Here is a 23,285-nt window from a genome sequence, read left to right as displayed (position 1 = left end):
GAACCCTTAGGTGTTCCATTGATTAGTGTTCCCTGCCCTGGAAGGTGACCCATAGTTTGGCTTGGTACATCATTCCAAAATTTACTCCGCTTTTGCACAGAGCTTCCTTCGGTCTGTATGTCCTGCTCAATCCTGAATGGATAGTCTTCCCATTTGCAGGACTTTGTCTGCTTGGCCGAGTGCAGGATTCTTACCTGGTCTTGGTACTGGTGCAGCTTGGAAATTTTGGCCCTCAGCCGACCCCCGACCCTGGGCTTTGGCCGGAGTGATCTGTGGGTCCTGTCTATTACCTGCGGCTTGGAGAAGCTGTCTCTCTCCACCAGGTTTCCCAGCTTCTGGGCCGCGTATTCCCTGGCGTTCCTGTCTTCAGTCCCCTCTGGTAGGTCCACTATCCGGGGTTCTGGCATCATGACCGATTTTCCTAGTCTTCAATTTTCCCTTTTAGGGTCCCCTGTGCCGTCACCAACCTTGCCACCTCTAATTCTGATGTGACGACCCGGTCACTCTGATCCATTGAGGCCGTCTCCAGCTCCTTTATGGTGTTCCCTATGGCCTCCAGCTGCCTCTCCGCCTTGTCCAGGGCTGCCTGCATGGCGATCAGTGCCTCCGCCACTGCCACCCTGACCGTTGCCCTCGTGTCAGCCTTGATGGCCTCTTTGAGGTCTTGAAGTTGCTTCGTCAGGAACTCTCTCCACCCATCCACCGATGGGGAGCCCCGTTCAGGGCTGGTGTTTCCTCTTCGTCGGGTGTAGCTGGGTTTTCGCCGCCTTGTTTGCCATCTCCTCTGTTCATTTCTCCAAGTTTTTGTTGCCTTTCGCCTCTTCTCGGACCTTGGCATTACTACTGCTAGGCATTGTTTGTTTTACTGTTGTTGGAAGAGGCGAGGGGATGTTTTTTCCTGAGTCTGGTGGGTTCTTTTCAGTTAAAAGAGCCTAAAACCAAATTCTCAGGAAGAGTGCTACCTTTTGTGCGTCTGCTCAGCACATCCCCTTCACCGGAAGTCCAACAGTGGTAGTTACGTCCATGATTTCTTAACCAGTCTTTTCTCATGTCACTCTATTACTGCTATGAAGTGTTTGCAAGGCAGTATTGGCTGACTTGCTCTTCCAGCTAATCTCTGTCCCTGATGAATGGACTCCCTCGAGTCATGAAAAGGTGGATACATATTTTTAATAACATCTATATTGCTATGACTCAAAAGACACAAACAGAAAATTGAAGATCTTTCATATGCCTCTCCCTTTGTACAGCAATTTAGTTGTTGGAATTTTCTTTATGCTTTCATGCTACTTCATTGCCACACTTGGCAAAATCCTCCTCGCTTAATTGCAGAAGCAGACTCTTTGAGTCATGTAAGTTAATCATCTGGAATCTATTACTGCACAAGATACAGGGAGTAACCATCCCATTCTCTGTTTGTTTTAACTCATTCATTTCAACTAGTGTTCCTGTAAAGGTGCCGGATATCATGTAAAATGGATGAGCTCCATCTAAAGAACTGCAAGAAGGTGTGTAAGGAAGTAAGTTTGTATTGCTGTGCATTTTCCCATTCTACCGCATTAACTTCTTTCCTATTCCCCAAACATGACAGCTCATCCTGAGACAGTATCTCAGGATCTCTGGTGCCATGTCCAAGTGACTGTTCCTCATGGTGAGCTTGGATTCAGACTGATTAACGGCAATTTGGCCATAGGAGCTAAGGCTTTGTGGGACTAACAGAAGCACATTTCTCGCAGAGATTGGCCTCGGAAGTGCTTTTCCCCTACATTGCGCTGCAAGGATTGCTGTTGCCAATTGTATTAAAAGAATACCCCGGTGCAGCCCTAGGTGAATCAGCTATCAGCCCTGGCTGAAAGTTGCATTGAACGGCTCAGCAGAAACACCAGCCAGTGTATTCATCTTTTTCATTATTGCACTGGATAATTTATCAGAAAATGACAAATGAGATTCCTTAACTGGAGGCAACTCCTGCAACTGAAAGTTGATGTCACTTCCATGCTTGGGTTAGATAATGGAACAGATTTGGAGGAGTTGGGAGAGATGCAATGAAAATGTTTGGCGATGAATGACTTGCATGGTTCAGTCAAAACAATCCCTTTTATCTCAAACGTACAACACTCGGGGAGTTCAACATCATTCAAGCCAAAGATACCTGCTTGATCAGCACCACATCTGCCACCTTGTACATGAACTCTCTTCACCTCCACCCACACTGCCAGCAATGTACACTTATAAGGTGCACAGTGGCGACCCCTCCCAAAGCTTAATTAACAGCACCTTCCAAACCTGAAACCTCAACCATCTCTAAGGACAAGGGCACCGGATGCATGTGAACGCCACCACCTGCAAGTTCTCCTCCAAGCTACACGCCATCCTGACTTGGAAATATATTGATGATGTGGAGATGCCGGCGTTGGACTGGGGTGAGCACAGTAAGAAGTCTTACAACGCCAGGTTAAAGTCCAACAGGTTTGTTTCAAACACGAACTTTCGGAGCACTGCTCCTTCCTCATTCACCTGAGGAAGGAGCAGTGCTCCAAAAGCTCGTGTTTGAAACAGACCTGTTGGACTTTAACCTGGTGTTGTACGACTTCTTACTGGAAGTATATTGCCGTTCTTTCACTGTCACTGAGTCAAAATCCTGGAACTCTCTTAGCCCACTGGGCACCTACACCAAATGGGCAGTAGTGGTTCAAGAAGGTGACTCACTTACTTTTTTCAAGGGTAACTGGGATGGGTATGCAACAAAAAGGAAGGATAACTTTGGACATCTTAGGACTTCCAATATCTGTAATGATAAGAAAGTTAGCATTAAGGCACTTTACCTGAATGCTCGTAGCATTTGTAACAAAGTAGACGAACTAATGGCACAGATCATCGTGAATGATTATGATGTGGTAGGCATCACAGAGACATGGCTGCAGGGGGTTCAGGACTGGCAGTTAAACATCCAGGGATATACAACCTATCGAAAAGACAGGGAGGTGGGCCGAGGGGGTGGGGTTGCCTTGTTAGTTAAGAACAAAATTAAATCTATGGCACTAAACGACATAGGGTCGGATGATGTGGAGTCTGTGTGGGTAGAATTGAGGAACCACAAAGGCAAAAAAACCATAATGGGAGTTATGTACAGACCTCCTAACAGTGGTCAGGACCAGGGGCGCAACATGTACCGGGAAATAGAAAAGGCATGTCAGAAAGGCAAGGTCACGGTGATCATGGGGGACTTCAATATGCAGGTGGATTGGGTAAATAACGTAGCCAGTGGATCCAAAGAAAAGGAATTCATGGAATGCTTACAAGATGGCTTTTTGGAACAGCTTGTCATGGAGCCCACAAGGGAGCAGGCTATTCTGGACCTAGTGCTATGTAATGAACCAGACTTTATAAAAGATCTTAAAGTAAGGGAACACTTAGGAAGCAGTGATCATAATATGGTTGAGTTCAGTCTGCAGTTTGAAAGAGAGAAGGCAAAATCGGATGTAATGGTGTTACAGTTAAATAAAGGTAATTACGAGGGCATGAGAGAGGAACTGGCGAAAATCGACTGGAAGCAGACCCTAGTGGGGAAGACAGTAGAGCAAAAATGGCAGGAGTTTGTATGCATAATTGAGGACACTGTACAGAGGTTCATCCCCAAGAAAAGAAAGATTATCCGGGGAGGGATTAGACAGCCATGGCTGACAAAGGAGGTCAGGAAATGTATCAAAGAAAAAGAGAGATCCTATAAAGTGGCCAAAAGCACTGGGAAATCAGAAGATTGGGAAGGCTACAAAAACAAACAGAGGTTAACAAAGAGACAAATAAGGAAGGAGAGGATCAAATATGAAGGCAGGCTAGCCAGTAATATAAGAAATGATAGTAAAAGTTTCTTTCAATACATAAGAAACAAACGACAGGCCAAAGTAGACATTGGGCCAATTCAAACTGATTCTGGAAGGCTAGTGATGGGAGACGAGAAAATGGCTGGAGAACTTAATAAGTACTTTGCGTCTGTCTTCACAGTGGAAGACATGAGTAATATCCCAAAAATTATAGAGGGTCAGGGGGCTGAGTTGAGTATGGTTGCCATTACAAAAGAGATGGTGCTAAAAAAGCTAAAAGGTCTTAAAATTGACAAATCTCCTGGCCCCGATGGGCTACATCCTAGAGTTCTGAGGGAGGTAGCTGAAGAAATAGCGGAAGCGTTGGTTGAGATCTTTCAAAAATCACTGGAGTCAGGGAAAGTCCCGGACGATTGGAAGATCGCTGTTGTAACCCCCTTGTTCAAGAAAGGATCAAGACAAAAGATGGAAAATTATAGGTCAATTAGCCTAACCTCGGTTGTTGGTAAAATTCTAGAATCGATCGTTAAGGATGAGATTTCTAAATTCTTGGAAGAGCAGGGTCGGATTAGAACAAGTCAACATGGATTTAGTAAGGGGAGGTCGTGCCTGACGAACCTGTTAGAATTCTTTGAGGAGGTGACAAGTAGGTTAGACCAGGGAAACCCAATGGATGTGGTCTATCTGGATTTCCAAAAGGCCTTTGATAAGGTGCCACACAGGAGGCTGCTGAGTAAGGTGAGGGCCCATGGTGTTCGAGGTGAGCTACTGGCATGGGTTGAGGATTGGCTGTCTGACAGAAGGCAGAGAGTTGGGATAAAAGGTTCTTTTTCGGAATGGCAGCCGGTGACCAGCGGTGTCCCACAGGGTTCAGTGTTGGGGCCGCAGCTGTTCACCATATATATTAATGATCTGGATGAAGGGACTGGGGGCATTCTAGCAAAGTTTGCCGATGATACGAAGTTAGGTGGTCAGGCAGGTAGTGCTGAGGAAGTGGGGAGGCTGCAGAAGGATCTAGACAGTTTGGGAGAGTGGTGCAGGAAATGGCCGATGCAATTCAATGTGAGGAAATGTGAGGTCTTGCACTTTGGAAAAAAGAATCCAAGCATAGACTACTTTCTAAACGGTGAGAAAATTCATAATGCCAAAGTACAAAGGGATCTGGGAGTGCTAGTCGAGGATTCCCTAAAGGTAAACATGCAGGTTGAATCCGTGATTAAGAAAGCGAATGCAATGTTGTCATTTATCTCAAGAGGGTTGGAATATAAAAGCAGCGATGTGCTACTGAGCCTTTATAAGGCTCTGGTTAGGCCCCATTTGGAGTACTGTGTCCAGTTTTGGGCCCCACATCTCAGGAAGGACATACTGGCACTGGAGCGTGTCCAGCGGAGATTCACACGGATGATCCCTGGAATGGCGGGTCTAACATATGAGGAACGGCTGAGGATCCTGGGATTGTATTCATTGGAGTTTAGAAGGTTAAGGGGAGACCTAATAGAAACTTACAAGATAATACATGGCTTAGAAAGGGTGGACGCAAAGAAACTGTTTCCGTTAGGTGAGGAGACGAGGACCCGTGGGCACAGCCTTAGAATTAGAGGGGGTAAATTCAGAACAGAAATGCGGAGACATTTCTTCAGCCAGAGAGTGGTGGGCCTGTGGAATTCATTGCCGCGGAGTGCAGTGGAGGCCGAGACGCTAAATGGCTTCAAGGCAGAGATAGATAAATTCTTGATGTCGCGAGGAATTAAGGGCTGCGGGGAGAATGCTGGTAGGTGGAGTTGAAATGCCCATCAGCCATGATTGAATGGCGGAGTGGACTCGATGGGCCGAATGGCCTTACTTCCACTCCTATGTCTTATGGTCTTATGGGTAATAAATGCTGGCTTAGCCAGTGATGCTCACATCCCCAAGGAGGAATTGAACAAAATACATTTGCCAAAATTGATTAAGATTGCTTAAAAGTCAATTTCAAACCAAGGTGCAGGATGAATCCGATTTATAGTATTATGAACCAAAATCCCCACAACTCTGAAGCTAGTAATAGCATAAAACATATTCTCCAAGAAAATCGTTTCTATTGATAATGCAAAATGATTAAACAACCTTTTGTTCGTGAGATGTCCAAATAGGTTCTCCACATGGGAATCCTCCCCTTTTCCATTGTGGATTTGGCATGGAGGTTGTTACATGTAACAGTCCCTTGCAACAAAAGATAAAGTTTAGTTCACGGGCTCCCAGGCTGCTTGTATTTTTTGCAGCCTTGAGGAGTCTGTGTTTCACATTTATGTTGAACGCATGGGGTTGCAGCCATTTTATTTTTTTGAGGAGGCTACTTCTCAACTTTTGGTTACACTTCAATCTCACACTTCAGATCTTTGACCACCCCGTGCGGAGGGGAGTATCTCCTCGTTAGCCTGGGCCTGACCAAGGTGTCTGAAAGTAGGTCCAGGCAATGGGCCGTTGCGGGGGTGGTTTGACCCGACTCCCTATCACTCGTCCGCAGCTATGTTCGCACCCAAGTGCCCTGGAGAAGTGGCACACAGTGTCCACTGGTGCACTTGAGGCCTTCTGCAACCTGTAGGGGCTGGAGTGTTCTATCAGCTCCCAAAACAACATTTTAGTTTAAATTCACTTTGCTTCAGTTGCAGTTAACCCCTTTAGGTTAGGGGGAGGTTAATTACTTCGCTCATTTGTTTCTGGTTTATACAAAATATTATAATTTAGTAGCTAATATAAGGATTTAACAAGGTGAGCGAAACCAGCATTAAAATTTCCAATAGGTAATGACATCAGTATTGTGGATAATGGCCACAATCTTGCAGTCTTAATAGTGACAGATGCTGGGAGAGTTAGGCGCCCCTGCCCCGACAAAACTGGCTCAGCCCTCCGATCTCGTGGGCTCTGTGATTCCTGGTTCTTTAGTCCTGCTGTGCACCGCGGTGGTAGAGGGTAGATGGGATCATGCGGGGTGGGGAAGTTAGAATTGAAAGAAGATAAAGGAAACTTTAAAATCCCTCAAAATACTTGATCTGTAATTGAGGTAAACTTGCAGCTTGTGACATCAAAGAAGCATGACTTAGCTGAAATTGCAGCTCACCAATAAACTTCCCTCTTTTTCTGTCTGACAGAACATGGACGGTTCTTGGGATTATGAATGGGCCAGTGTTTAAAACATCCTCAACATCTGCATGTTGTCACCAAACAAAAGATAAAGTTTAGTTCACGGGCTCCCAGGCTCAAGAACACCTGGTGCATCATGTCACAAACCAATGCACATTTTGATTGGAGAACTTACTGTCTATCAAAGGCTAAGTTTGACTTTTCACGGATGGCACAATGGCGCAGTGGTTAGCACTGCTGCATACGACACTGAGGATCAGCGTTTGATCCCAGCTCTGGGTCACTGACTGTGTGGATTTTGCACATTCTCCCCGTGTCTTTGTGGGTTTCACACCCACAACCCAAAGATGTGCATGTTAGGTGGATTGGCCACGCGAAATTACCCCTTAATTGGAAAAAAATAATTGGGTACTCTAAATATTTTTAAAAACTGTTTTTTTAAAAAAAAGAAAAAGTTTGACCTTTCAGCCCCCTGCCCCACCCATCTTTTCTATTTGGACACGAGGTCTGCCCCCCCCAGTATTTGAAACCATTTTGTCATTTTAATTTCAAAATATGTTTAATTTCACTTGAAGCCCATTCTCAGCGTGTTTTCAGTCTTGTTTAATTGAAGAAACCAGTCCATCCATGATGCAATCTTTTGACCTTGAGGTTTTACGATTGCGACTGACTCCAGAATTTAGAAACCGCCATAGTTACCTGGGTTTGTCTTCTGTACCCATTTGGGTAGAAGCTGTGCTTGACCAGTGACTAGCTTACAGCTAAGCAGGCTATCTGTGTGCAACATGATGGGAGATTTGACAGTAATAATATAAAACCTGGAGATAAAATTCTGCTTAACATCAACTTATTCTCTCACAAGCGAATAAATAGAGCTTTTGAAATTGTTACAGTGAAGTCTTGCCATCAGGGTCCACTTTAAAAGCTGAAAGATTGAAAAGAATTGCGATCAAATTTGCTGAACTAATTATTTTCTCCTGACATTTGTGTTGGACTTTATAACGCTGGTTGTTTAGAGAAATAATATGAGGGGACTGAGTTCAAATATATAGTTAGAAGTAGTGTGAATGGTAGACAATATCAGTTGATATTTAACATGCTTGGACATTGTTGTAATATACTTATAGTGACTCATGCACACTGATTCAGTAGGCACTGGTCTAGTAGTAGGGGCACCTCACCTATTTTCAGCTAGTAAAAACAGTATGTCTAATGTGTGCCGATCTCACCAATGCTGAGCAATCTTAAAGTGCTGAGCTTGTGTCTAAAGCTGACCAAATCTCATCAACAATGAACAGTTAGGCTTTTTAAGCAGAAAGGGACAGGTCAAGTTAAACATCCCCACCAGGGAAACAGAAATATGCCATAATGCTGCTGTCTTCATAAAACAGTGCATCATCTGAACTACACACTATGTTCACTGTATACGATACAGTAATTGTGACCATATTGAGCAGTTGCATTGACCAATGTTCATGTGAACATTTCCAATTACTGCTTTGTATGGATTTGATTGGTCAATATTAATTACGCAAACGCTCAGATCTTACTTCTTAAGCAATCCCATTGGCCAGTATCTTTTATCACTTCTAAACTCTGGCTGACCGGATTGTTTATGCATTTGTAAGCTGTTACCTCTGGTGTCCCCCAAGAATCTATCCCTAGCCCCATCCTATTTCTCATCCTCAGCAATATCACCCAAATGTGTACATGTGTACAGATCAGGTTTACCTCGCCACTACCGTTCTCAAGTCCTCCACTGTCTATAAAGATAGCTTCTCTGGTATCGAGTATTGGATAAGCAGATGTTTCCTCTGTTAAATATTGCATTACAATCCCAGACCAGACGAGAAGGACGAGCTACACCTGAACTGGAGAGGCAAAACTATCCTGGCTGGGAGGTTTGCTATTATGGTTTGGGTGGGTTTAATGGTTAAAAAAGGGACAGGACTGACAGCTAAATATTCCGGAATATAGGTGTGTTAGGCAAGACGGAGAGGGGAGGGGGGGGGGGGGGGGGGAAGAGAGAGAGGAGTTGGGGAGAGAAGAGGGGTTGGGGGGAGGTAAACGAGATGGAGGAGTTGCAATACTGGTTAGAGAACATATTACAGCTTTACAGAGGAAAGACACCGTGGAAGAATCAAGTAACGAGGCACTGTGGGTAGAACGCAGAAACAGGAAGGGACATTCACTGTGATGGGGGTATACTACAGGCCTCCCAGCAGCCCACGGGAAGTTGAAGAATATATGGAAGCAGATTCTGGATATATGTAGAAATAATAGAGTTGTTGTAGTGGGAGACTTTAATTTTCCTCGTATGAACTGAAAATCCCCACGGGCTAGGGATCCGGATGGTGAGGAATTTGTTAAGTGCGTCAAGGAAGGTTTTTTGGAACAATATATGGATTGTCCAACTAGAGAGGGGGCTGTACTGGACCTAGTACTAGGGGACGAGCCCGGCCAGGTCATTAAAATTGCAGTGGGGGATCATTGACCACATTTAGCAAATTTGCAGATACTCATGGAAAAGGGCGAGTGTTGTCCTAGGGTTAAGGTGCTAAATTAAAGGAAAGCTAACTACAACTAGATTAGGCAGGATTTGGAGGCTGTTGTTTGGGAGGGGCTGTTTGAGGGTAAATCCACATTTGCTACGTGGGAGTCTTTTAAGGAGCAGTTGATGGGAGTGCAGGACAGGCATGAGCCGGTGAAAAGGAAAGGCAGGATTCAGGAACTGTGGATGACCAGAGGAATTGCGAGTCTAGTCAAAAAGAAAAAGGATGCATGCGTGAGGTCTAGGAAACTAAAAACAGATAAAGCACTTGAACAATGCAAGGAAAGTAGAAAAGAGCTCAAGCAGGGAGTTAGGAGGGCAAAAAGATCACAAAATGTCCTTGGCAGACAGGATTAAGGAGCATGCCACGGCATTTTATACGTATGTTAGGAACAAGAGGGTAGCTAGAGAAAGAGTTGGTCCACTTAAGGACAAAGGAGAGAAATTGTGTGTACAACCAAAGGAAGTAGGTGAGATGCTAAATGAGTATTTTGCATCGGTATTCACAAAGGAGAGGGACATGTTGATTTGTGGTGCCTCAGATGGATGTTTAAACACTTTAGAACAGGTCGTTATTGTGAGGGAGGAAGTATTGGTGTGTTAAAAAGCATTAAGGTAGACAAATCCCCAGGGCCAGATGGCATCTATCCCAGCTTACCGAGGGACAAGAGATTAAATTGCTGGGCCTCTAGCAGAAATCCTTGTTTCCTCATTGGCCACAGGCGAGATCCCACAGGATTAGAGGATAGCCAAAATTGTCCCATTATTTAAGAAGGGTTGCAAGGATAACCCAGGTAATTATAGGCCAGTGAGCTTGCGTCAGTGATAGTGAAATTGTTAGAAAAGATTCTCAGAGATAGAATCTATGCACATTTGGAAGTGAATGGTCTTCTTAATGGCAGAAAGCATGGTTTTGTACAAGGGAGGTAACGTCTCACGAATTTAATTGAGTTTTTTGATGAGGTGACAAAAATGATTGACATGGGAAGGGATGTGGATGATGTCTACATGGACTTCAGTAAAGCATTTGACAAGGTCCCTCATGGCAGGCTGGTGCAAAAGATTAAATCACATGGGGTCAGGGGTGAACTAGCTGAATGGATTCAGAACTGGCTTGGCCATAGAAGACAGAGGTAGCAGTGGAGGGGTGTTTTTCAGAATGGAGGTCTGTAACTAGTCGTGTTCCACAGGGATCAGTACTGGGACCTCTGCTTGTAACCTATATAAATGACTTGGAAGAAAATGTAGCTGGTCTGATTCACAAGTTCGCGGATGATACTAAGATTGCAGGAGTTGCGGATAGTGATGAAGATTGTCAGAGAATACAGCAGGATCTAGATGGGCTGCAAAATTGGGTGTAGAAATGGCAGATGGAATTTAACCCAGATAAATGCGATGTGATGCATTTTGATAGATCCAATTTAGATGGGAGCTATAAAATAAATGGCAGAACCATAGGAGCATAGAGACACGAGAGTGATCATGGCATGCAGGTCCACAGATCCTTAAAAGTGGCAGCATAGGTGGAAATGGTGGTAAAGAAAGCATATGACATGCTGTCATCGGACGGGGTATCATATAAAATCTCGCAAATTATGTTAGTTATACATAACGTTGGTTAGGCCACATTTGGAATACTTGGTCCAATTCTGATCACCATACTACCAGAAGGCTTTGGAGAGAGTACAGAAAAAGTTTACAGGATGTTGCCTGGTATGGAGAATATTAGCTATGAGGAGAGAATGAATACATTGGGATTGTTCTCCCTAGAGAGACAGAGGCTGAGGGGCTTCCTGATAGAATTTTATAAAATTACTGGGGGACGACGACATAGATAGAGTGAACAGTTGTAGGCTTTTTCCCAGAGCAGAAATTACTATTACAAGGGGCACAAGTTCAGTAGAAATATGCGGGGGAAGTTATTTTATACAGAGGGTGGTGGTGGCCTGGAATGCGCTGCCAAGTGAGGTGGTTGAGGCAGATATGTTAGTGACCTTTAAGACTTATCTGGATAGGCACATGAACAGACGGGGTACATCCCAATGGCACAGATTAATACTGGCTTTCTAGAACAGGGTTGGCTCCTGTTAGAACCCCTGCAGACTCTGGCTGGACATCTTCAAAAAGCTGTTTCAACTGGATTTTTTTCAGCTTTCCCCTTGTCCTCAGAACAGTCTCCTCTCCTTTAAATTATATTACTCTTTTAAAAAACTATCTTACTGTTAGGTCCAGAGATCACATGATCGGTACAGGCTTGGAGGGCCGAAGGGTATGTTCCTGTGCTGTACTGTTCTTTGTTCAGACCCCACAATGGTGAAGATACTGGACCGAAACCCCAATATTTTATTTTTGTAAGACTGTGTAAAGAATATTCTGCTCCAGGAGTGGTTGCACGAAGAAATTAGGTTTTGGTATTTTAAAATAAAACTCTATTATTATTATTAATACATTATAAACTCTTTAACATCACACCTGGAAATAGCTTACTGTTACCCCATAAACAATACAATTCAATGTAGTAAACACAATATCCTTAATTACTATCTCTATTCCCAATTAAACAACAAGAAAGGAAAAATATACAGCTCTCAATCCATCCCACATCCCAATGGCACAGATTAATGCTGACTTTCCAGAACAGATTTGGCTCCTGTTAGAACCCCTGCAGACTCTGGCTGGACATCTTCAAAAAGCTGTTTCAACTGTGTTTTTTCAGCTCTCCCCTTGTCCTCAGACTAGTCTGCTCTCCTTTAAATGCTATTACTCTTTTTCAAACTATCTTACTGTGAGAACAAAATGCTTTACTTGTGGTGTAAAGGGTTAGTCAGATCAGAATTCAACTCAAAAAGCTTTCTCAAAAAATGTCTCGCGTAACCTAGTTCCACCCAGCAATAACATCATCTCCCCAAACTGAAAACGAAAACACATCAACTCCCCAGGGACTCCCCACTAGTCAAACAACATTGCATTAGCCCAGGCTGAAAACACTGGTCAATTTCACCTCTGGCTGCTGAAAGCTTTCTGGTCTTGCAAAACAAGATTATCTTTAAAAACATGACTACTGCAGTCAAACACGCTCTAACCCTTAAATTACTAAATGTTTATAATCCAATGTATCCAAAATCCTGCATTCGTCACAATTGGGAAGAACAAAATCCTTGCTGCAAACTCCACTCCTTAGCCACAGACTGCATCTCTCTCACTGGCAACTGTCTGGGCTCGTCCAGCTGTTTGCCACCTTGGTGCCATATTAGATCCCAAGACGGGCTTCCAATCACATCCACACTAGGACCATCAATGCCTTGCTCCATAACATCACCCTAAACTGCCCCTGCCTCAGTTCATCTGCTGAAACCATCATCCATGCCCTTCTTACCTCTAGATTTGACTGTTCCAAAGCACTCTTGCCTTGTCCTCCCCCAAGTACTGTGGCCCTAAGAGGGTGTTTGTGACCATGGATTCATATTGGATTACTCCACAACAGCCTGTTCTGTGCTGTACTGTTCTATGTTCTAATTACACTTGGCAAAGTGCTGCATTGGTTTTCTGTTGCCTTACCCCCAGTGTGGCTGACCAGGAAATGCTCTCTCTCACTGTCTGCCATCAAACATATTGGAAGGAGTTGCAGGCTAATAATCAACCTGTTTTGGCCATTTTATGAACACACCTTCCATGGCCATCAAGTCCTGAAGTGGGACTTGAACCCAGAGATTTTGGCCCATAAGTAGGGACAATGTCCACTGCATCATAATACCTTTTCCCACATGTTACCCTCCTGGAAGTGTCATCCAAAATTCTGCTGATGATGTCTTAATTCACACCAAGTCCTGTTCACCTATCACCTCTGTGTTTACTAACTGACGACTCCCTGTTAAGCAGTGTCTTGAGTTTAACATTCTCATCCTTGTTTTCAGAACTCTCTGGCTTTACCCTCTCTATCTCGGCAACCTACTCCAGTCCCACCGCCTTCTCAGAATATTTGTTCTCCTCGCATTCTGCCCTTTCGGTTTTAACAGCTGCATCGTTGTTGGCTGTGACTTAAGCTGCATGGGCACCAAGCTTTCGAACACCCACCCTAAACCTCCCCATCCCTCTACCTCACCTTCTTCCTTAAAACATACCTTATTGACCAAACTGTTGGTCAGCCAACCTGAACATCTCAAAGAACAAAGAAAAATTACAGCACAGGAACATGGCCTTCGGCCCTCCAAGCCTGCGCCGATCCAGATCCTCTATCTCAAACTGTCGCCTATTTTCTAAGGATATGTATCCCTTTGCTCCCTGCACATTCATGTATCTGTCTAGATACATCTTAAATGATGCTATCGTGCCCGCCTCTACCACCTCCGCTGGCAATGCGTTCCAGGCACCCACCGCCCTCTGCGTAAAGAACTTTCCACGCATATTTCCCTTAAACTTTTCCCCTCTCACCTTGAACTCGTGACCCTTAGTAATTGAGTCCCCCACTCTGGGGAAATAGCTTCTTGCTATCCAACCATATCTCCTTATATGGTCCGGTGCCATATCTTTTTATGATGCTCCTGTGAAGTACCTTGAAACGTTTTAGTAAGTCAAAGGCTCTATATAAATACAGAATGTTCTTGTTTGTTGGGACTCCAATCTATTACTGGTAAAGTCAGGATATGTGGGAGTATGTGCCACCACCGTCTTTCAGCTTGTTTTGTTTTATTTGGGATGGCCACAATGCTGATTATCACCCGTCCTCATCTCCTCCCATTAGCCACCCATTCCTCTTCCAATCGGGCCGCATTTAAGTCTCTTGTCGGCACATCTTTCCATTTGGTTTTCCTCTTCTTCCTGTCAGTCCCATCTCTATCACTCATGGCACTACATTTCTTCCTCCCCGCAACAGATGACCAGACAATTTCTTTTTTTTTTAAATTTAGATTAGCCAATTATTTTTTCCAATTAAGGGGCAATTTAGTGTGGCCAATCCACCTACTCTGCACATTTTTGGGTTGTGGGGGCGAAACCCACGCAGACATGGGGAGAACGTACAAACTCCACACGGACAGTGACCCAGAGCCGGGATCGAACCTGGGACCTCAGCGCCGTGAGGCGGTTGTGCTAACCACTAGGCCACCGTGCTGCCGTGACCAGACAATTTCAATCTCTTCTTGGCTATTCGATGCTCCTACAACCTTACTGACCCATTGATTTGTTGGTTCCTGATCTTGTCCTTGCTTGTCACTCCACTCATCCATCTTGGCATCCACATCTCATTAGTATCCAGTCTTTGTTCCTCTCTTCTTGATGTTGTCCACATTTCTGCACTTATAACAAGGCCGGCTTCACAACTGTGTTGTAGGTCATTCCTTTTGGTTTCAGTGATTCATTTGTGTGCCTTCACCTATTCCTTGGCACATCTGATCAGACACTGTTGCTCCAGTTTTTTTAAATATAAATTTAGAGTACCCAATTCTTTTTTTTTCCCCCAATTAAGGGGCAATTAAACGTGGCCAATCCACCTACCCTGCATATCTTTGGGTTGGGGGGGGGGACAAAACCCACACAGGCACGGAGAGAATGTGCAAACTCCACACGGACAGCGACCTGGGGCCGGGATTCGAACCCGGGTTCTTGGCGCCGCAGGGAGCAGTGCTAACCACTGCACCACCATGCCGCCCTACACTGTTGCTCCTGTAACTTATTACTGCTCTGAGCCACTCCTGCTACTCCGCTCTTGTGCAGCTCCTGAAAATTTGTCCCTTCCATACTCCTGTGCTTCCTCCCTCAGTTACTGTTTTATTCAAGAATCATGGATAGCTTTGAACAATGCTAAAGCACAAACAAGACTCCACAAGGAAAAAAAATCAGTGTATAGAAGACGATATGTTGAAATACAGAGAAAAAGGTTGAATAAAATCAAGGAGGTACAAAACATTGAAAACAAAACCTCAACCAGAGCCAGGAAGCAATGGCCTGAAGAGACAATGAAAACAATGAGCAACATTTTCACAATAGCCAATTTTAATAATGTCCTAATTTTGTTACAACATTTTTCTCTGTGAAGGAAACAACAGGAAATGCAGCAGTTAATGCTGAATAATGGTTACTGTGTGAGCAATAACAAGGCTTTAATTCAGTTACAAATGATGGAGTACAGCAGAACCTTGATCGAATTCTGTCCACACAGTTGCACTGTAACCACACTGGTAAAGGGACTGCAGATGCAAATGGCATTTGGGAGCATTTACTGAAGTGATGTTCATCAAAGAACATCTGACTGTGACATTGAAATGATCGAATAAAGAGACACAATTCATGTAAAATTATAATCGGGAGTTTTTCCTTTGAATTTACTTTGGAACATTTGACTGTCTTGATTGCAAACTCTGAAACCAGCTTTGGGGGGGGGGGGGGGGGGAGGTGGCATTCCTGGCTGATGATTCCTCCCTCCAAACAATTCCCACCCTGCGGTACCACCTAATGCTCTGGTTTTTCTTCTGGCATCACTGAGGAGTTCATACCGTGAGCCAACAAAGCGACTCTTGTTTGCTCATGAGAAACTTAATATCGCTCTTGTCCAGCTGCAACGCTAAATTCAGGGTTGCAGCTCTGCATTTGGTTGTACTGCCGATGTGTGGGGTGGTGCCTGATAGAAATACCCCAGTGATTTCAAACCCCTTCCCCCAGAATAAGGGCCCAAGCATATTAACGAATCACTTGCTGTCTGTGGGACATTCCTAGCTGCTGTGTATGTCTATGTAACAGCAGTGAGTATCTTTTAACGGCTATAAAGCACCTCAAGGGAGCCTGAGAATGTGAAAGTCACGAAATACATGCCCAGTTGGATAAACTGTGAGAGCTCGAATGTTGTTGAACCCATCTGCAATCCTGGCAGTCTGGGTTGCTATATGGAAGCATTTCAAGGATATAGTGGGTGAGGAGAAACTGTTTCAACTGGTCAGTATACAGAGAGTCAAGATGATTGGCAAAGGAACTCAGCGAGGTATGATCAGGAAGGCACAGTCTGGAAAGGCATGGGAAAGAAATTCAAAATGGAGCTGGATGGGTTCTTGAAAAGAATAAATTGCAAGACTGTAATAAAGGAGTGGCTCTGTAGAACTAATTAGATAGCTTTTCCAAAGAAGCATTATGGGCCCAATAGACTCCTGTGCTGTGCCATTCTGAGAATTACAAGATATGTGCTACTGTATAGTCCTTGTCCTAAAAGATTTCATTCACAGAGCTCTCAGCCTCTTCAAAAGGACATATTCTGTTAGTGATTTGGATATCCGTACTCATCGTGGCGATCAGGCCAGTCAGTGTGAAGAAGGATTTCTGATCTACCTAACTGGAGATTTTGTATTAAACTAAACAGCAGCTCTCAGTTTTATCTTCGGGAATGCTTGTTTACAACAATAACAGCAACTTGAATTTTTAGCAAGGTGCTCCTTAGTTCCATCCATTGCCCAGAAACTGTTACTTGGCAGAGGAATGGTAATGACCCAAGAACCCCAGAGATTCTTCAAATAGGAAAAGTTTTAAAATAACTGCCCTGTTCCGTTTGCGCTCCTTCCTCCGAGCCAGTGGGAAAACCACAGGATGCCTCCAGTTCCAAGTGACTGGGTGGTTTCTTTGTCAAATAAACGTTAACCTTTGTTGAACAATTACAGCGCATAAAAAATACAACTGTGAATACAGCCTTGAAACTCTCAATGGTATATTTTAATCTTGACACCATTTAAGTTTTATCTGACTCTTTAAACCATGATGCTGCACATATGCCATTGGCTTTCTGAACCTTATCGTGCTATAGGGGCCTTGTGTGGGAGTGGGACTGATGGACTGAACAAAAACAGGCAATTGGGAACCCAATGGAATTAGTCAGAAAGGTTCTCTTCCTTCCAATACTGCTTTGCTTAGCTATGTCCCATACCCCATTTATATTGTTAAACCTCTTCTCTCATCACTGACTAGAACCCAAATGCATCCTTTCCTAACCACCCTGTGTCAGACTGAATCAAACCCTCTGCAAATGTCCAACAATTGTGTCAATGTACACCTGCATTGCTGTAAAGGGAAGCTGATTTAAGATATTTAATATCTCCACCATAATTTCATCTCCATAGTTCTTGCTTCTCTTCCTCACTTCAAGTATTAACCTTCACTTAGTGGTCACGTTATTACCTTTGAGTCAGAAGATTATGGGTACAAATCCCACTCAAGACATGAACAAGTAATCTAGGCTGACACTCCAGCGCAGTACTAAAGAGTATTTTAAACATCAGAGGTGCGAATTGTCTCAAGCCAGGACAGTTGATAGGATTTCGGAAGCCCAGGCCAGATGGTGGGGGGTGAATGTAATGCGAAATGAATCCAAGGTCCCAGTTGAGGGCGTACTCATGTGTGCGGAACTTGGCTATAAGTTTCTGCTCGGCGATTCTGCGTTGTCGCGGTTCCTGAAGGCCGCCTTGGAGAAGGCTTACCAGTAGATCAGAGGTTGAATGTCCTTGACTGCTAAAGTGTTCACCAACTGGAAGGGAACATTCCTGCCTGGTGATTGTCGCATATGTCCGTTCATCCGTTGTTGCAGCGAACGAACATCGCGCGACAATTCACACATCTTTAACCTGTGATTATCCCTCTCTCCAGTTGCTCCATGTGGACCTGTAAAGGCTTAATTACCTGCAAAGACTTGCATTCAAATTATCGTCTTGCATCTTTGACTTTGTCTCTATACGTGTTTGTGGAACACACCTCTTCATTCACCTGACGAAGGAGCTGTGCTTCAAAAGCTAGTGATTCGAAACAAACCTGTTGGATTTTAACCTGGTGTTATAAGACTTCTTACTGTGCTCACCCCAGTCCAACGCCGGCATCTCCACATCATGATTATCTTTGTTGTTGTTAACCCTGATTTTGTCAAGTGCCTACTCATTTAAGTCTAGTGTTAATATCTTCACCCACAGTCCTTAACTTTGACCTTTCAGACTATATTTATATTGTATTGCATCCATCCTGTTTGAGTATTTCCTACAGCTGCCCTGTCAACCTGCCTACCCAGTGCTTTCAAACCAGATTCCTTTTTATTCCACTTAACTTGTCTTTTGCTAGCATCTTTATTTTGGACTCTTCATTCTATTCTGACACGAAACTTAAATGTTTATTAGTTAATTAATTACTATTTCCCAGTTGTTCTACCTTCGTACGTTTCTCCAACATTTTTCAGTGTTAGTTCAAACAAGGCATCTTTTCTAGTTGAGCTAGATAGATAATAGTCTAGGAGCCAATGTTGGACCCTTTTTAAAATGCATACTCCACTTTGTGACCATAAACATTACCTTTACTCTAATCTATCTCATTGTTAAAATTGCTCATTAGCTCAGAACTAAGATAGCACGTTTTAGATTCAGCCCCCCTTTCCCCACTCCAATCCTTCACTCTGCTGGAAGTGCAAGTTATTCGAGGAGTAGATAGGGCTACAGGGATTTTCTTTCCATTGAATCTCTGCAGTGCAGAAGGAGTCCATTTGGCCCATTGAGTCTGCACTAAAGAGCACCCTACCTAGTCCACACTCCACCCTATCCTCAAAACCCCACCTAACCCGTGTATCTTGGGACACTAAGGAACAATTTAACGTGGCCAATCCACCTTACTTGCACATCTTTTGGACAGTCGGAGGAAACCGGAGCACCCGGAGGAAACCCACACAGACACTGGGAGAATGTGCAAACTCCACACAGTCATGCAAGGCCGGAATTGAACCCGGGTCCCTGTCACTGCGATGTAGCAGTGCTAACTACTGTGCCACCATGCCGATTTTGGAGAATGATGGACCAATAGGCCTTAACCAATAAGATTTAAGGACTGAGGAAGGAAAAATTGCCAAAGTGTTTTTGCAGTACAGTCACTAATATAGAAACGTGGTAGTCAATTTGCACATTTTCCTGATAACTTAATCATTTACCAACAGAACTAGCCCCAATGTCCCAAGAATCTCTTAGAAACATAGAATTTACAGTGCAAAAGGAGATCATTCGGCCCATCGGGTCTGCACCAGCTCTTGAAAAGAGCACCCACTTAAGCCCGCACCTCCACCCTTTCCCAGTAACCCCACATTACTTTTTTGGACGCTAAGGGCAATTTAGAATGATCAATCCACCTAACATGCACATCTTTGGACTGTGGGAGGAAACCGGAGCATCCAGAGGAAAACCACGCAGATACGGAGAGAACGTGCAGACTCCACACAGACACTGACCCAAACCAGGAATCGAACCCGGGACTCTGGAGCTGTGAAGCAGCTGTGCTAACCAATTTGCTACTGTGCCGCCCTAATCTAAACCCATCTCTCCTGTCCTTTAATGAATCAACTGTGTTTTTACGAGAGCATTACATAAATGGATGTGTTGGGACTTCAATTCCCAGAATCTGCCTTGTCCTCAACCGGAATGTGAGGATTCAGGATCCCATGTTCCTACCATAGCTTTTTATGTTATCTCCGAATTGCTGAAAGTACATATACAAGACTTCAGCTCTCTTTCTTTCCTGTGTCATTGCCTGTTGGTGAATTTGAAAGATCCATGCACTGAGTACCTGTCTACACATTTTACTCCCCCACTTTCCTCCTTTACTAACTTACTTTGCTGCTTCCTATAAAGTGTCACCAACTGCACCCTCCGATCTGAAGCCTTAAGCTGAAACTGAGATGTTTGAAGCCTCCCGATCTCTCGTGTCACCAGGTGCTGCACATTCTAGACTTTAGGCATCCCGCCCAACATTAAAGAAACTGGTTTCTCTTAAATGTTTAATAAATAGAAAAAAGAACATGGCACCTCCCACACTGAACTGAAACTTCACATTCCACTGTCCTCTCGGTTTGGAATTGATGAAAAGCATTCTTTTTAAGCTAGTATACTATGTTTTCTGATCCTGGCTGTTACAACTTCAAATCTCACATTGGAGATATTCCTGGAAAGACCAGGGCCTGGCAAGAAACATGCCAGCAGGTTTTGTTCTTAGAGCAGCTAGTTAGTATCATTTATGTCATGAATGCAGAGTTCAAATCAGTGCTCAACAGTTCCTTCCCCTGAACAGCCTGCTGAATGTTTTTATTGGAAAGGACATGGCGACACCATCTTTGAAATGCCATCCATATCTTAGACTGAATGACGATATTGTAATTGCAGCATGTGCTTTCCTTAACCTAAATTGGGATTGTGCCTGATAAAGCAACAAGATAATAAAAAAATTAATCATTTCCTGTCAGCCAAACATTATACTGTTTGTGTGTGTGTGTGTGTGTGTGTGTGTGGGGGGGGGGGGGGGGGTGTTGCTTCTGTGTGGTGATTTATCTCGTGTGAGCCATCATAATAGGCTCTTGTGGAGCCTCCATTTCATGTTCGGTAAGGATTGACGGTAGAGTATCGCCTCCCCTTTCCCACAACATATATCGGGGCTTAAAAGGTGTCAAAGCGCCCGCATGTGTCCAAAGATGTGCCTGTGAAGTATAGAAGATGGCAACAGGAATAAGCCATTTGGCCCTTTGAGCCTGTTCTGCCATTCAACATGATGGCTGATCCTCTATCTCAACAGCTCTCTCCCCCTGCCCCTCAACACCGTTAGAATCTAGAAATCTATTTATTTATTTCTTAAGTATATTCAGTTATTTGGCCTCCACAGCTTTCTGTGGCAGAGAATTCCACAAGTTCACCACCCTCTGAGTAAGGAAACTCTTCTCATCTCAGTTCTAAATGGCCTACCCCGCATCCTGAGACTGTGACCTCTTGTTCTAGACCCCATCAGTCAGAGGAAACAACATCCCTGCATCCAGTCTGTCCAGCCTGTCAGAATTTTATACGTTACATCCTCTTTCATTCTTCTAAATTTTAGTGAATACAAACCTGGCCCGCCCAATCTCTCCTAATGCGACAGTCCTGCCACCCCAGGAATCAGACTGGTAAATCTCTGCTGCACTCCCTTTGTGGCAAGTTTCCTAGATAGCGAGGCCAAAATTGCACACAATACTCCATGTGTGGTCCCTCCAAGGCCCTGTACAGCTTCAGTAAGACATCCTTGCTCCTGTACTCATGTCCTCTTGCAATGAATGGGCACTCCCAGGAGACTGCAGTGGAATTGTGACTGATTTTGTCTGAACCTAGGCTACTTACTAGATCCCGTCATGTCAGGGTTTTGGTTTATTGTCTCCCTAGCGTTTCTCTTAAAAGAGAAAGTTATATTTGAATGGAACGTCTTGGAAATCATGCGCTGCTGTGTTCCTATAAACTGGTGTTTCACAAGATGTTCAGCCAGTCAAAGCATTGCACTTGAAGGTTAGATTTTCCTTTGAGGATATTCCTAATGATCTCTAATGGGAATCTTGTTACCGCCGCATGGAAAAACAGAAAGAGGCCAGAATGTGGGTCATATTTGTGTGCGATGTAAACTTGCTGATGATCGGGTGGCTGTTGTGGAGTAACTAGTGCTCAGTTGGCAGAGCAAGATGGTATTTGGAGCATTGCACACCTCTCTCCTAATCCGTGATATTCTTTCCTTTTCACAGTGATGCTACAACCATTTGACTATGACCCTAATGAGAAAAGCAAGCACAAATTTATGGTCCAGTCCCTGTTTGCTCCACCGGACTGCCAGGACATGGAAGCAGTGGTACGTACACCACTTTTATTACTACATTATCTCTTTAGTTTTCATTTCAGAGGGCAGCACGGTGGCACAGTGGTTAGCATTGCTGTCTACGCCGCCGAGGACCCGGGTTCGAATCCCGGCCCTGGGTCATTGTCTGTACGGAGTTTGCACATTCTCCCCGTGTCTGCGTGGGTTTCGCCCCCACAACCCAAAAGATGTGTAGGCTAGGTGGATTGGCCATGCTAAATTGCCCCCTTAATTGGAAAAAATAATTGGGTACTCTAAAATAAAAAATAAAAAAACTTATTTAGTTTTCATTTCAGGAGCCGTTTCGGTTAGAAAATTTAAATTGCCGCACCATTCTGACCCTTTTTGAGAGAGAGAGATCCACTTTACCACTCTCCTTTTCCACTACCCTTTGAGGGAACAATGTTTCCTGATTTAATTCCTGAATGTCCTTTCTCCAATATTAAGACTATACGTTCTTATTCTGGATTCCCCCCTTCCCCTTCCTGAGGAAATAATTTCTCTATCTCCCCCTTTTTACTCTTTCGTGGGATGTGGGCATCGCTGATGTGGGCATTGCTGGCAAGGTCAGCATTTGTTATCCATCCCTAATTGCCGTTGAGCTGAGTGGCTTCCTCATCCATTTCAGAGGGTTGTTAAGAGTCAATCGGATTGCTGGAATCTGGAGTCACATGTAGGTCAGACCGGGTAAGGATGGCAGATTTCCTTCCCTGAAGGACAGTAGTGAACCAGATGGGGTTTCGCAACAATCGACAGTTTCATGCTCACGATTACCGAGACCAGCTTTCAGTTTCTGATTTTTATGAATTGAATTTAAATTCTACTGGCTGCCTGGTGGGATTTGAACCCATGACTCCAGAGCATTAGCCTGGGCCTCTGGATTACTAGTCCAGTGACATTATCACTGCCACCATCCACACCCCACCACCAACGCCTCCCTAAATCATTTTGAATGTCTCAGATCACTCCTCATTCTTCTAAACTCCAGAAAATATAAGAATACTTTGCCATTTCAGTCCTGCTGTAATTTGCGTGAATCTGTGCTTCATACTGTCCAGAGTCCATATCTCTCCTCTGAGATGTGCTGCTAGCACTGAATAATAATAATCGCTTATTGTAACAAGTTGGCTCAATGAAGTTATTGTGAA

The 23,285-nt window shown here is 44.1% G+C and overlaps 1 protein-coding gene across 3 annotated transcripts in view; it reads left to right on the top strand.

The window, feature by feature from the left end:
• Positions 1–23,285, top strand: part of vapb (VAMP (vesicle-associated membrane protein)-associated protein B and C) — a 147,012-nt gene that overhangs the window by 108,387 nt on the left and 15,340 nt on the right. For all 3 annotated transcript variants that reach the window (XM_038802954.1, XM_038802953.1, XM_038802955.1), the window contains one exon: positions 22,028–22,131. In XM_038802954.1, coding sequence (XP_038658882.1) covers positions 22,028–22,131 — 104 coding nt within the window. The remainder of the gene's footprint in view (positions 1–22,027; positions 22,132–23,285) is intronic.

This window comes from Scyliorhinus canicula, chromosome 7, assembly GCF_902713615.1.
Source record: "Scyliorhinus canicula chromosome 7, sScyCan1.1, whole genome shotgun sequence".
NCBI lineage: Eukaryota > Metazoa > Chordata > Chondrichthyes > Carcharhiniformes > Scyliorhinidae > Scyliorhinus > Scyliorhinus canicula.
Note: the sequence above shows the minus strand (reverse complement) of the source record. Positions and strands in the feature narration are given on the sequence as shown.